This window comes from Rhea americana, unplaced genomic scaffold (genome assembly GCF_003343005.1).
Source record: "Rhea americana isolate MKP2758 unplaced genomic scaffold, rheAme1 scaffold_22, whole genome shotgun sequence".
In the NCBI taxonomy this organism is placed as follows: domain Eukaryota; kingdom Metazoa; phylum Chordata; class Aves; order Rheiformes; family Rheidae; genus Rhea; species Rhea americana.
In genome coordinates this window covers 3,300,452-3,316,429 of record NW_028186329.1, presented here as the reverse complement: position 1 = coordinate 3,316,429, position 15,978 = coordinate 3,300,452, and the positions used below count along the sequence as shown (strand labels likewise).

Genomic DNA, 15,978 nt, shown 5'->3' with positions numbered 1-15,978 from the left:
CCGGGGCGGCCCGTCGCCCTCCGGGGGGAGGAGGGTTCCCGCAGGGCGGTAACGCCGGGCCGCGGCGGCCCCGGCTCAACAGTTTCCGTCCGGGGGCACTGCACRGCGCGGGGAAGGCGGCTGGTGCTGGTGCGGCGCCAGCGGAGCTTGTTCGAGCTGTGGGGAAAAAAACGCGTTGTATTTGTTTAGTTGAGAAGTAGAAGGCGAAAACACTCAGAGTTCTCTTCTTTTGCAGATTCCTCAGTGCTTTGTCAGGACCTCGTTCAGAGTCTCCATGTTGTCCCGCCTCCGTGAAACTGGTCTGAGAAAAAGTACGGGACAGTCTGTTTGGGCTCTGTGTTTCCAGTAAGCTTTGGTTCCTGACCCCGAGCAAGACAGCTGTGTATCCTTCAAGCAGCAGAGAGGTACAGACTAAATGGATCTAAAGACAGCAGTGTTCAATGCAGCTCGTGATGGCAAGCTGCGGCTCCTTTCCAAGTTACTGGCAAGCAAAACAAGGGAAGAGGTGGCCTTACTTATGTCAGAAAAAACCAATGGTGCCACACCACTTCTGATGGCAGCCCGTTATGGGCACCTTGACATGGTGGAATACTTGCTGGACCATTGCTCTGCTTCAATAGAAGTTGGTGGCTCAGTGAATTTTGATGGTGAGACCATTGAGGGAGCCCCGCCATTATGGGCAGCATCAGCTGCTGGTCACTTAAAGGTGGTTCAGTGTCTGTTAGATCACGGTGCGTCTGTCAACAACACAACCCTGACAAATTCAACGCCACTTAGAGCTGCTTGTTTCGATGGTCACCTGGAAATAGTAAAATACCTCGTGGAGCACAAAGCCGACTTGGAAGTATCAAACCGTCATGGGCATACGTGCTTGATGATCTCCTGTTACAAGGGCCACAAAGAAATTGCTCAGTATTTACTTGAAAAAGGAGCAGATGTTAACAGAAAAAGTGTTAAAGGTAAGTTCATTGTTTTATYTTCCTTGTAGTAAAGAGGAGTGGAGTTATTCAGTTATCTTTCTTTAGGAGGCTGACATCCAAAAATAGTTCTCTCATAATGTGAATCTTTTTTTCCAGTAAGAAATGAAATGTGTTTAGCTRTATTTTTACAGATGTTTTTAGCATATTAATTTTCTTATTGGTTAACACTAATACATACTTTCACTCTATATTGGTACTTTTTGATCTTAAACTCCAATTCTTAAAAATTTAGTCATATGAAACTTGGCATTTATATGTGGAAAAAGCTAATCAACTTTTGCTGAGGAATCTTATTTGTAGCATTGAACACGTAGTAAYATGTTCAAATATATGAGCTGATATTGTATAAAATTTAGGCAGCTTTTCACTCAGTTTCTTAACAAACCAAATGCACTGTACATTAAAACTGGCCTGTGCCATGAAGACTAGAATAGGGAAGCGTGTAAAGGAGAATTCTTTTCTACACTGGATATGAATAAACACTCTTTTTTTTTTTTTAACTATTTTTTCCCCTCCAAATTTTTTAATTCTCTTGGATCCTTTTCTTTCTTTCTTTTTTTTTTTTTTCCCTAATGCTACACTGCTACTAAAACAAAGGTATATTAGGGTTCAGGAAATGAAGCTCCATGTGACTGTGATCACAACAGAAGACTTCCACTAATGCATGGGTCACAAAGGACATCTCTTTGCCTCTGTTTACAATTATCCTAACACTATTGTTCAAGGTGAAGATTTCTGTTCTTTTTGCAGTGATCGTAATTATGTGGACGTCTTGTTCTAATGGCTGTTTTTCATTAAGTCTCAAACTTGCACATGAATACGATACTGGCTGAAAAAGCATATTGATTATTGCAGATTGTAGTTAATTTTTAGCTCATTGAGCCAGGATTGTATTTCAGCAGCTTAATCTTTATATATGCTAATAATCTGCTAAGAAATCTTTTTGTCGGGTAATAGTTCCAATACTTGTTTCTGGCTAATTTTGTTTTTCACAATATACTAAAGGTATATTTTGTCAGGAGAAAAAAAACGTGCCTAGCTTAAGTGCCAAATATGGGAGTAATGTATTTGAAATAGCTGTCCAGCTAAATATGCCCTTTTTTTTTTTTTAGCAAATCATGCAGATATGTGAGGTTAATGTAAAGAAAGCTAAACTACAAATTTGTCATAGAGGTGGGCAGAGCAAAATAAATCTTTCTTTGTAAGGATTTAAGGTTGCTTATGAATCATCATGGACTTGTGATAGGATAAAAATGTCATGTTTCTAGACTGGGTTCTTGAAGTAATGAGCTAAATATAAAATATTCTTTTGAGTTCTAAATCAATCCCTTTAAATATTAAGTATGAACCGTGCAGAGCTGTTAAATATCTTATAAAACAGAAAAAAWCTGGCTTTTTTTTTTCTCATTTTGTGTCACTGGAGCAGGTTTTAATTTGCTGGTCCTTATTATTCACTTTTCTAGGGCATTAATTTTATTTTTCTTGATATACATGACAGAATGACAGATGTGCACTTCTGAGGATTTTTTCACTGGTCTCAGTTTCTCTATTATCTTATTTCATTCCTCTTTCTACTTTCTTCAGTTTCTATGTGATTCACCATTTAGGCTCATGAGCAGAAGTTCCTATGGTATWAACAGATTATTATTATTATTCTTTTTTTAAGTTGAATTAGATATGTTTCAGCTCATTAAAGTGCATCTTTTTTATTTTAACCTACAATATTCACAAATGGATGTGTGTACATATATGTCAGTCACATATGGCCTGCCTTTTTTGTATTTGGAAGCAAATGCTCCCCTCTAACATTAGCRTACTTCTTGTTTTTGGCATCATGAAGTAGTCTAATCTCTGAAGTTATTTAATGGGCAGTGGCAAGGTAAAGGAGGAGAGAAGGAAAGTACTGTAAACCCTGAAGATCAGCTGTGGAAAGGCAGAAGAACCAAGCAAAACTCATAGCCTTAAATATTACAATAATATGAGTGTTGCAATGGCTGAGGCTCAACAACTAACCTTCTGAACTTTGTTTTGCAAGAATGCTTGCTAGCTATTTCAAAATTAATGTTTCCAATAGGACTCACACTGTACTCTTATAGTCCATCTCTAAGTCTCTTTCTATGCATTACTTCCAGTTTTTACTACTCCCTGTTTGTTTCAAACATTTCTCTTGGCGGAGAGTAGGGGTGCTTGTAATGGGAGGATAGAGGATGCAAAAGTCCTCTGCTTCTGAGTAGTAAAAGTTGTTGCTATCCTTCTATCAAAACTCATTTAAGATACACCCCTTCCTGTAAATTTTGCTGATTTTGAAATTATAAAGCTCCTTATAAGAAGAGAACTCCGTAACTTTACTACAAGTATGCTTAGAAAACTRCTGTAACAGGAGTTTACTACAGATCATCTTCCAGATACTACTTGTGAAATCAGGGAAAGAGAGGAGGGCAAAATTGCTCAAACTATCCCGTGTGCTTTTCCACTAGATTTTCATATTGCGAGATAGGACTGTATTCACAATTTGAAAAATGAAAGAATTCTAGAGCTGTGRAAAGATGTAAAAATCTATTTTCAACTGTTGACAATTCCAGGGAAAAATCAAAAGTATTTTGAGATGAAAAAACAGGTAAGTTCAGAGATCTGAAAATGAGGATGACTGAAGAAGGGTGTAATAGAGCAGTTAAAAAACATGTGCAGAAGCACTACTTCTAAAATACAGGCATAACACAACAACTGTTTTGGACTGCTGACRTTCATAAGGCAGAGGTTCTGGAAGGACGGTTGGGGAAGTGCAAAAATATAGCTAGTGTAGGGTTAAGATAACTCATGAAGACTTCTGAGTTTTTGATTCAGGTGGGAGACKACTCTGAGGTAAAGCATGCATCTAGCGCTGTCTCACAGGAGATGATAGTGAAGGAGGAGGTAAAGACGTTTGGCATAGATGACAGTGCTATACCATGAAAGATGACCAATAGTTCTAAATTTAAAATAGGAATTTTACTTGTCCTTGGTCTTGCCACAGATCTACATATCTGACTTTTACAATTTCCCAAAACTTTTATGAAGAACATAGGCAGCAGAAATGGAAACAAAGGATTTTCTTAAAGTGTTTTAGGTCACATGAACTGAGTGAAGAAAATGGTGATAAAGAGGATAAGAGAAGTCTTTTTTTCCTCTCAGATTTATGGAAAATAACAGATATCTGTAGAATTAAAGGGTTTTTTTGTTTTTTTTTTTTTTTTTGGTTTTTTAGGAAAAGCAAAAAAGTAGCTAAAGGAATGCTTCCAATATGAGTTAATTCAGCCTTATTTTCCTAATTCACAGACTTCTCCAGTACCTTACTCCTGGTTTAAGATGGTACAGATTAAAACTAACAAGGTTTGATTTTTTTTTTCTTTCCCCCCCACCAATATGAAATAGGTGTCTAATAGATTTCTGTAGTATCAAAACCAAAGCTTTTTGAACAGGGAAGACCCTGCAGCTCAACTCTTGAGTGGGCACAGATCTCCTGCCTGTGTGCTTGGATTAGGAGGAACATTCTGTATTTTGGCTGCATGTGGTTTTCTTTTCTGCTGCATTGCGAAGCCTGCCAATGATCTGTAGTTAAGGGATAGTGCTCCCTGACAGTGTTAAGAATAGACTGTAGATTCTCGATCACAGTGTTCTGCTGATGTGTTCTCTGTGTAGTCCTCTCTTGTCTGGTCAGTGAGGGGAGGGGAGGGAAGGGAGAATACTTATGCTTGTAATTCCAGTGGTAGTGGTCTTTGGGGCTTGAGATTATGAATTTGGGCTCCACTGGTGATCTACTTGGAGCTGTGTGGATTAGAATTAGATTTTCTATTTAAAACTCTTTARTTTTCACCATAAAAATATTTGGCATACAGACCATTTTAAAGGGATGTTATACCTGTAATCGAACTCAAGATAAGAATACTTGTATCTTGCACCTTGGCAATTTGCAACCTGTATTTTGATACTTTGCATTATGCTTCATTCTCCTCTACTAAGAGCAGCTGCAGTAATGGAGTCTCATTCCCTTCCTTTCTCACAATCACAGTGAATTACACAGAATTAAGAGGTTAAATTGTAGATAAAGTACATTAGCTCTGATAGCCAGGATGGACTGTATGTAATGGCACAGGGAGTAAGACCTTTCTTCCAAAATAATTACATGAAAGGCAGATTTTTTTCTGAACACAGCTTGTAACTCTTTCCATTGCTCAAGTGCTTGAAATGCAGTCTTTCTCATCAAGGTGGTGTTCCTGGATTTTACTGATGGTTTTCACTACTTCTGTTCCMTTTGAATTGTTAGCAGACATATTTGCTAGCCAAAAAACTATTTTTTTTCTCCCTGTCAAGTATTAATAACCATCGTAAGAACTGGTGGCATTCCTTTAGGTGTGTTTTTTGAGATCAGCACAGGAACGCTTGTTTCTTTGTTACTATCCTCCATGCTACCCTAACAGAAGAAATCATGTATTTTGAAAATGCAAAATAACACTGTGATTGAAAGACTTGTTGTTCTTAAATACCACTAGCTATGGTGCAGTATTTGATCATAYTGGTTTTGTGAAATAATATGGAGGATGAGGCTTGTTCAATTTACTTGCTTGTTTTGGGAAGTATAGAACTGTACAGACCTCAGTCTCTGAGTACTTTCAAGGTTATTCACATAGTTATACTATATCAAGGGCTAGCAATATTTCAGTGTTATCAGTTACGTGGGAGACTGGAGAGCCTAACGCTCTCAAACCTGTTGGGAGGGAAAAAGCCTTCTATGGACTTTGCAGACGCAGAAATAGGGGAATTAGATGCACACTCTGCTCTGTGATCAGTGTGGTTTAGTATACATTAAAAATAATGAATCTTCCCTAGCAGTTAACAGAAAGGAGTCTGACAGGTTTGTTCTCTTGAGCTTTTTTTTGTCTTGTCTGCTTGCCAAAATTCATTTTGGAAGAAAAACAAAGGACTCTTTCCCCCTTCCCCCCCCCCGCTCTTGAATAAAGGCCTTACTCTAAAAGTGAGTGGGTTTTTTGGTTGGTTGGTTGGTCTGGCTGGCTTTTCCATTTTTGGATGGCATTACATGATGGAGTACACTGCATTTTGTGGATGTTTTGTGTGTGATGCTATGTGAAACAGGACATCAGTAGGAATGTCTGTAAAATGTGAAGGAAGATACAGTTTAAAAGGAATAAATTATTGAATTTCAACTGAAAAAGGGAGTTCATGTTGAAATTAATCATTTCGCAGCATTCTGTATACTGTTGCTGCTTTGTGTTATTAATCTTGATAATACAGGTTATCCTTAAGTACTTTTTTGAGCAAGAGAGCAATTATACTGTTACTGAATATGGAAGCTGGATTGTTGAGGTGAAGTTCTTTGCATTTTTTGCTTAATTCCTTTACAAAGGGAAGGCATACTTCTTATTTTTTCTCGTTTGTTATGTAAACTAAGCATAAAGTAGACATCAGATTGTTCTCTGATGCTCTATCTGTATTTGCATGTATGTATCAATACATTTTTAAAAATCTGATACTACTAGAGAATTTACTTGCTTCAAGTGCTCTGTTTAAAAAATTGTGTTATAGGAACAACTTAACTTTACAGAGGTGATGGATTTCATCTGTAATTAATTCCACACAGTGGAATTAATTGTCCTCCAAATTAAATCATTTTTCTCATATATTTGAAGTTGAGCAGCTGAATGTGTTTCTTCAGGAGCAGATTTGGGGTGTAAGTCAGACTGATAGAAAACTCTAAAAGAAGTTTTATTGTCTGGAAATTTGATGAGACACTTCATAAATTTTAGGCGGTGCATGTAGTTAATATCAGTTGCAAATCAAGCCAGATCGCTTTCTGTGTCATTGCTGTGCTTTCTTTCCTTCCCATGTCACAAGCTACCAGTCTATTTTGGGAATAATTTTCTTCTGACATAGAAAGGCATGACCTCATTAAAAATTTGAATCCCTCCCAGATGTACTTTTTGTAACACTGGGTAGTTAGGGAATTAGTTCTGCAATACTTGGAGCCTTTGTATAATGTTCACACTACCACTTCTGAAGTAGGTCTGTAACGAAAGAATAAAACATGAAGCCACGATATCAACTTATACATCCTCCTCCCCCTTTTTTGGGTAAGATTTCAAAGGACTAAAGAGGGGAATTGGATGCTAAGTCTGCTGCCATGCCCTCTTTACAGTTTTTTCCTCAARCATAACATTTGGTAATTGATAGGTAGATAGCTAGGTAATCTTGTTATTTCTTAAAACTTGGTTGTGTTATTATTTTTTTAATTGGTAGCTCTAAACTGTTTGTCTAGCCATGTCCATTTCTGGTATATAGGAGCTTGTATTCTCATGATACTTCCTTCCTGCTGCTGTTTCATCCAATTAAACTGAAGCAAGGGGCAGCCACTAAAAATTAGTGGTGACATCCTTCCTTTATTAGCTTACACATTACTTGAAGTAGGTCTCTGAGGACTACTACAACACAAGTAGCTAGAAAGTTACTCTGCTTCTGATATGCTGTCAGTAACTTCTGTTTAAGTCAATAATCCTGATAATAATACTAATAAAAATCTGTTTTTTTTGTTTTTTTTTTTTTTTTAAGAAAGATCATTTGGAGAGTTGGAGAGAGCAGCGAGATTCTGTGGAGTTTTAGGAATATTTCTATGCATTCTGCGTGTCTGCATTGTAAATTAATGGCTTGCAAACTCTTGTATTAGACCTGAATTTACTTAGGCAGTGGCTAAGCTTAATTTGTCTGGCTTTTTGTGATGTTAATGTGTCATAGCATATATGCCTGCCAATTGATGAAAGAGTGTAAAGAGCAATGTTACGTGATGATGGATGTAGTGTGTAATTTGAATAGTTACCATTGACCTAGTGTCAAAGCTGGCAAGATGTGTATTAATAGTTGTGCAGTGGTTGTAAGAGCTTTGATGTTACTAGTGCATTTTGATTTGTATGTCTTCAGTATCCTTTTGTCATTTTTTTTTTTTTAATATTTCAAAAGTTTGACTGGAAGCTGGAAAACACAAATAATAACATTTAAACATGAAATGCTGTCATCTAAGGACGCCTCTGGTATTTTAACAAGCACAGTGTGATCTGTAATAAAATATTTATTGATTTTTTTTTCTTTTTTGAATCAACACTTCAAAAAACTTTGTCTATGTACACTGGTACTTTGAAATGTGGGTGTTAAATTTGCAGAGCTAATGTAGGGTTCTGACATGCATTGGTGAAAACACTTGTAATTCGGAATTTCTTTTATCCCAGGCCTTGTCTAGATTGGCATTAGAAAGACCTTTTGGAAGGTGCCAATTCCAATGTTTCAGAGCTCTGCTTTGAGGGAGGGAGTATGGACTTGAATACACACTGACCTGGTTACATTAACTAGTGGCTCAGCCTACACGAAGGTGAATCTGATTTTGCTCTCATGACTGAGTGCAGAAGTGCARAGAGCCTGAGGAGTCAGCTTGTCTTTAGTTCTGGCTTGACAGCTGTAGTTATGTTTTACCTAGACTTTCTCTAGCACAGCAAGAAGGCTTTTGTAACGTGTATGTCTGCGAGCAGGTTTCTCTTGCGTATTTGCCTGCTTTGACCTCTGCCTGTTTGAGGAATGTAAAAATCTCGTACTTGTCAATATTGAAATATAAGGAGTTTTCTAATCTGTGATGTGCAGTAAGGACAGAGGGAATTCTAACTGATGAACTGTAGTTGCGAAACTCGTCAAGCTTGTAAACCACTTAAGTTTGGAGCATCTCTGTTGCTTTGACTTGTTGGTCATGGTAGAGCCTGTAGTGTGATCAGACCAATTGGTGCTTGAAGTTCCTGTAACTGACCTGACACTCTCCAGTAGAAACAAAGATTGCAGAGGGTATTTGAGACTTGAAAGTCACTTGCCATTGCAAGGCCTGGCTTCAGGTTAGTATGTCTTGATGTAACAGGTGATTTCAAGTGCTGCTTTGTGGGGAGTGTCTTCCTCAGCTTAGTTTTGGTAAGTGATAACAAAATAGCTGGCTGCTCTTCAGAAATGTATCAGGAAAAGAACATTCTGCAAGTTCTTAGAAGTTCACTGTGTTAATGAAACTATTTTTTTTTTGAGTTTTTCTTTTTCTTTAACATTTGGAACTTGCACTTAAAGTATTGGTTTGGGGACAAAATGTGTTAGTAGCTCTCTTTCTGCTGTAACTGTGAAAATCTGGCTTTACAAATAGCTTTTAGTGCATCTTTGGTAGGAATTTGATTAGAGTAGCAGTTAAATTTTCTGCATGTGATATTCTTGAATTGCGGTGCTGTTTGTCTTGAATGACTTCCTCTTCACCGCTGTCCTTCTGGCTACTGGAATTGARAGCAGTGAGGAAGGCTCGAATTGTGCTACCAGTTCTTCCTCTGATGGTCTACCAGCAAGTTTGAGGAAGAAACAGCAGATTAACTTTATATATAAAGTTTTGAGAAGTGAAAGATTAGCAGRGAGTGAGGAGGGAGGGAATGGTTGGAATACAAGCAGGAGAGCAGAGGCAAAATGTTCTGTTCCCGTTGAACATTTTCATCCAAACAGACCTTGAGTCTGTACATTCTTTTGCTGTGTACCAAAACTTGCAAAACCCTTGGACAAACTTGTTCTCATCCAGTGACTTACACAGAAGATAAAGGCAAACTACCATTTGATAATCTGCTAACTCAAAAGATAGGTTGTGTTGTGGATCCAAAGCATCTTGTGCTGCTAGTCACAAGTACACTAGTAGAGGACAATCATCATGGTTTCACCAGATATTTTGCAATTTTGCTTTTGTTCTTCTTCAGCTTCATATCCCCTTGCCATGCTKCTTACTGGAAGGAAAATTAGAATGTTATGAAATCAAATATTCAAAAGTCAGAAGATACCAAAATCACTGTATTGACTTAATTCAGGTTATTATAAAAAAATAGCAATTTTAATAATCTTTCCTTCTTCTGAAATATATTTATGAGAGATAGTCTTTCTTTTCCTTATGTATGTACTAATTTCAAATATTTTGCATTTAAATTTAGCCTATTTAACATAGCATGAACAATATATTCTGGGCAGAATAATATAATGGAATAGAAATATATTAACTTCTTAATAGAAAGCCTTTACCTGCACCTTATTCTTAGTTTATTTCTGTAGAGTGTTCAGCTTTTAAGACAGATTTCAGGCACAAATTAAGGACTGGTTTGAATTTGCTTGCTTGCTTGTTTGGTTGTTTTTTTTCTTGTCTCTGCTTTGGGAGTCCTAACCAGAGGAACAGAGGGGTTAATGTGGGACTTCAGGATAAAGACCTAACAAATATCAGCACTAAGAAAAGTGTATCTGCGTGTATACGTAGGCTTGAGAAAATAACCAGCTCCCTCAGAATATTATGGCAGTCTCGGAAGCTCCAGCTGAGATGGAGGGCCTGTTGTGTTGGACTGTATTTTCCTTTGTATGCAATTATTGTCCTGATACACTTAAAAGGCTTGGATGAAAGAGAGAAGAGGTACAGTGTAGAGGCGAATAAAAACAAAGGTGAGTTAGCACAGCTTTAAATTTTATACAGATTTCTTTTTTCTTTTTTTTTTAATTATGGCTGGAGATAAGGAGGAAGGAAGGATATTTGATAAGAGAACAAGAGAAAGTATAACAATTTAGAGACAGCAAGCTTAGGTCTCTGTTTTATCCTTGAAAGGAGATACAAAACCGCTCATATTCTGGAGAATTGTTTTGAGTTTTGAATAATAAAACAAAGAGTCCTTAAAACCTCTTTAATTCTTTCAGGTAATAACATCAAACATTTTGGTTTGTATAAGTGCTTGGCAGCATTGATATTTTAATCAGGTTTTGAATATTTTAACTAATCATTTAAAGCCTTTCAAGGTCCATAGATGTAAGAACAAGGGTGAGGTTTTATGTATGTGTTTTATTTATTTTTTTAATAACTACTTGTGTGCTGAGGTTTGAATATAATTTAATTTTGATTTGTGTAATTGATTTTCTTCTCTTGCTAGGAAACACCGCATTACATGACTGTGCAGAATCTGGAAGTTTGGAGATCATGAAGATGCTTCTCAAGTATTGTGCTAAGATGGAAAAGGACGGCTATGGAATGACTCCCCTTCTCTCAGCCAGTGTGACTGGCCACACAAATATTGTGGACTTTCTGACGCAGCATGTACAGACCAGTAAGACAGAGCGCATAAATGCCCTAGAACTTCTAGGAGCAACGTTTGTGGACAAAAAGAGAGATCTGCTTGGTGCTTTAAAATACTGGAAACGAGCTATGGAGATGAGATACAGTGACAGGACTAATATCCTAAGCAAGCCTGTGCCACAAACACTAATTATGGCCTACGATTATGCTAAAGAGGTAAACAGCTCAGAAGAGCTAGAAAACCTTATTGCAGACCCTGATGAGATGAGAATGCAAGCACTATTAATTAGAGAACGTATTCTTGGTCCTTCACACCCAGATACATCCTACTATATTAGGTACAGAGGTGCTGTCTATGCGGACTCTGGAAACTTCAAGCGATGCATCAACTTATGGAAATATGCTTTGGACATGCAGCAGAGCAATCTAGATCCACTGAGCCCTATGACAGCCAGCAGTTTACTGTCATTTGCTGAACTCTTCTCCTTCATGCTGCAGGATAGGGCAAAAGGCCTGCTAGGCACTACTGTTACATTTGATGATCTCATGGGTATACTGTGCAAAAGTGTCCTCGAAATAGAACGGGCTATGAAACAAACTCAATGTCCTCCAGACCCAATGCAGCTGAACAAAGCCCTTTCCATCATTTTGCATTTAATTTGCTTGTTGGAAAAAGTACCTTGCAGCTCAGAACAAGAACATTTTAAGAAACAGACTATTTACAAGTTTCTTAAGCTTCAGCCGAGAGGGAGGAATAACTTCAGTCCGCTTCACCTTGCTGTTGACAAGAATACTACCTGTGTGGGGCGCTACCCAGTTTGTAAATTCCCCTCTCTACAAGTTACTGCTATACTGGTGGAATGTGGTGCTGATGTAAACGTCAGAGACTCTGATAACAACAGTCCTTTACACATTGCTGCACTGAACAACCATCCAGACATCATGAATCTTCTTATCAAGTCAGGTTCACACTTTGATGCCACAAACTCGCATAAACAAACTGCCAGTGATTTGCTGGATGAGAAGGAAATAGCAAAAAATTTGATCCAGCCCATAAATCATACTACATTGCAGTGTCTTGCTGCTCGTGTTATAGTGAATCATAACATATACTACACAGGACACATCCCTGAAAAATTGGAGAACTTTGTTTTGCTCCACAGATGATAGTGTGGAGTCCCAGAGTACTGTTGTTGAAGCACGACTTGGTGACAATGTTTTTCTTGAGCACTGTTGTGATACACCAGCGTTCCCTTAGCTTGCTCCATCTTGCTCTCATTGGCTAAAGCGTTGTTAGCATCAGATTTACAGAGTTGGTTACCCAGTATTTAATATGAATATGCCATATAATATATTTTGTGGATTATTTAGAAATGTAATGCCATATTTAGACTCTTAAAATTGTCTGCCAAAGGCTTGTCTATTCTAGTCTTATTTGCCTGTTGGGTGTTTGGGACTGAGTTGAATATTTTCCACTGATGTCTTTTTACTATAACTGTTGTGTGGATTTTATACAGTTGGAAGGTCATCATTTTTGGTTTTGCTTGAGCATTTCTACTCTTACTCTATTCTTTTTCTATGGACTCATTGCTAAACTGTAAAAGTTGTATGGACTTGTTAACATTTGCAACTACCATAAGTGCTTTTATCTTCTCTATGCACTGGCTTAAACATGACTGTTGTGTGTGAGCATATTTCTATGCAGCAGTTGGCCAATTTCAACTTCAATGCCAATTTTGTTTTGCAGTTTGTTTGGAGCTCTTTTTGAGAATGCTGCCTTCATAGCATGACAAATTTTGGAGCTACACATCAGCTCTCCAAACTTGGGTTTGACTTTTTTATTCTAGCTGTAACTGAGGTCGCTTTCCTTTTGATCCTCTGGAAATTTGTGCTAAATTTGGGAGAAGAAATTCTCTCTTTTTCTCACGGTAATCCACTTGAACTTTAAATCTGAGAATCGTTCTATTGTATCATGCAGCTAGGGGAAGAGTCCTCATCATGTACAATTGACACCTTCCTCTTTGCACTAATGTCTTGCTTGTGCTGGTTATGTGACTAGATGTGAACTTTGAGCAAAGTTTAACCTCAAACTTAATGATACACTTTAATGAGAAATAGATCAAATGTATACTGTAGTTTTAAATTTAAAATCAACTTCTTTAGCTACAAAAGAAACTAAAGCATGTTGGTGGCATGATGCTTATCAGTCCAGATCTAGACCTCATCTAGTATAATTATAATGTAGTGAGTGGCTGTATGCCAGGATATTGGAAGTTCGATAGCTGTGTCCCTTTTCCTTCGTTTAAAATATCTTTATAAATACTTGCATGGATTTTTTTCATCTCTACTATCTATCAGCTGTACTTAAAGAAAAAGCAGAAGTTCTGTTGTGTATATAGCTCCTGATTAAAGTTACCTATTTTTATAATATTTGCACAACAGCTTAGCTTTTACAACAGAAAGGGCTCTTTTGACTTGATAAGAAATCTATAAATGAAGATCATAAATGAGAGTGAGATTCAGGTAATTAATATAATTCAGCACTTTACTGTTGATTAATAGTAGAATTTATTATGGCACATTAGCCCTGCAGATGTCTTAAAGTGAAATTCATTTCTGTTCAGTAGAATACAGTTTGCCTGGACGTTTAGTAGTCTAGCGTATTGGATATCGTTGACCTGATGTTTCATTTCAGTGATGGGCAGTAGATGTACCTATGGATTTCTTGCTCCAGAAATTCACACAAGTTGATGCAGACTTTTTTTCTGAGACAGAGATACTTAAAAGCCAAATGAATTAGACAAAGGAAACATTGATTTAGGAGGGTCTTCTCTCTCTCTTTTTTTTTTTGTTTAATTTCCTGTTGGAGTATTTTTGTCTTTTGTGGATGAGGTTGAGGAAGAATATGTCTTGAGAGCATATAAGAATAGTTCTTCCTTGCTTCTTGGCTGTTTCAGGTTTCCTTGTAGTGTACAGTGTGGAGCCAACTAGTTACCCATCCTTGGGAAAAACACTGGGATGCTTTTAAACAACGATATGTTGAAAGCAGTGCTGTTTGTGTATTGCTACTTTCAAACTCTGTATTTTGAAGCAACTTTCACCTGTTTGTCCCATGGCATACTTACATTGTTTGTATGAAATTCTGAGTATGAGGAAATCCTGTTTCTCTTGCGAATATGCAGCAGTRAATTTCTTTTCAATTGGCTGAATTTCTCTGATTTGCAATGATTAAAATACGTGCCACCCAAGTTGTCATTTGTGAGAGCAAGTAGTTTGATTTTTCTTTTTTTTATTTCTTATTTTTTATGTTTCTCTACTACTCTGTAACAAGGTGTAACTGACAAATCACACCACAGTAGAAATAATCCACGTTATACTTCAAGTCATAAAAAAAAAAAAAAAAAAAAAGTACTCTTTCTACAGTTCATAGAGAAAGGGACTTCTGATCACTGCTTTTTACTCTGAAATCTGTACTGCTCTTCAGGGTTTGTAATTTAAACTTCTGTCTTTATAACTGTCCAAAGTACTGTTTAAAATTAGTTACTTGGACATTGTTAGTCCAGAAATAATTTAAAAATTGTGGGAATATGTGCTGATACTGTTAGCAAATTTTTGAATGAAAAATCTCTCAAAAAGAGAAGGGATATCACTTTCTAAGACTTGGTATTTTCATTAGATTACAGGGAAGGCTTATTCTGTTAACTACTTTTTTGCTTCCCTTTCCCTTTTATTAAACTTATTTAATAGGACTTACTGATTTATTGCATGTAGTTCTGTCTAAATACCTACCCATATAGAATAATCCTAAAGAGTAACAACCCATTCAGAATTTAATTTGGCAAGATCATGAGGCTGTCTGCTGAACCCTGATCTTGTCAGATATTCAAACGTAGGTGTTTTAGATGGACAACTTAATGCTTTCCATGTAGCCCTGTATGTTTACATTACCCTGTTTACGCCCTGTTTAATTTTGACTTCATTTTACGATAAGAGAACCTRTGTTAGATAATGTTGTGGGGTTAGTTAAGGCTTTTCTAACAGAGCGGGAGGATCAATAGATGCTGTCTGAGATGCTGCTGCCGTGGCTAGTGCTAACGGGCAGTAGCAGTTTGGCCTTCCTCTGCTCCTAATTCAAATCAGGGTTGTCTCCACTTCCRTACAGATATCAGCTTTCTGGACTAGAACTTTTTTTATTCTTAGCCATGTTACTCATTCAGAGATGAGAATAAGATTATGTTAGTGAAACATGATGCTAAAGGCAAATAGTGTTGCCATCTAGACAGAAACTGCGGTGAAGACGAGGAACTAAAGAGCATTCAGAACACAAAGATTTGTTGTTTTCTTTTGTCATATTTTTAACACATTCTTTTTCCACTCTTCACTCATCTGCTTTTGGGGACTTTTTTTGCTGATAAAATGTACTGTTTCAGACCTACCAACCATAAAATTGTTGAGAACACTGAGGAAAACATTGTATGCCCTTTAGGGGTGTAACAGGTTTTAAAATTGGTTAGACAATTTACAGGCATGTCTCTTAAAGACAGGAATACTGAAACACCTCTACTAGTTGGATTTTTTTTTTTTTTTTTGATAATACTCAAAGCACTTTTTCCTTTAATCTTCTTGGGCTTCCACTGAAATGCTTCAGCCAGGAAGATGAAAAGTATGTTGTTTAAAGAATGAAATACTCTTCTTACTAAATTCTAAAATTATATACCTATTTTTATATCACTTTGGCCTTGCCAGTAACAAGATTCTAGTTGTCTGTGGTATCTCTGAGGTTCTGATTGTTAAATGCACAGTGTAAAGCTATTTTTTGAAATGTAAGGAAACAATGTGGTTATCTTTCCA

The 15,978-nt window shown here is 37.1% G+C and overlaps 1 protein-coding gene across 1 annotated transcript; it reads left to right on the top strand.

Moving 5' to 3' along the window:
- Nucleotides 1-180: 180 nt before the first annotated feature.
- FEM1C (fem-1 homolog C) lies at nt 181-14,375 on the top strand. Its single transcript, XM_085305378.1, has 2 exons — nt 181-959; nt 10,985-14,375. Exons 1-2 carry the CDS (start codon nt 416-418, stop codon nt 12,292-12,294), a joined length of 1,854 nt encoding a protein of 617 aa, XP_085161504.1. The 5' UTR covers nt 181-415; the 3' UTR covers nt 12,295-14,375.
- The last annotated feature ends 1,603 nt before the right edge of the window (nt 14,376-15,978 follow it).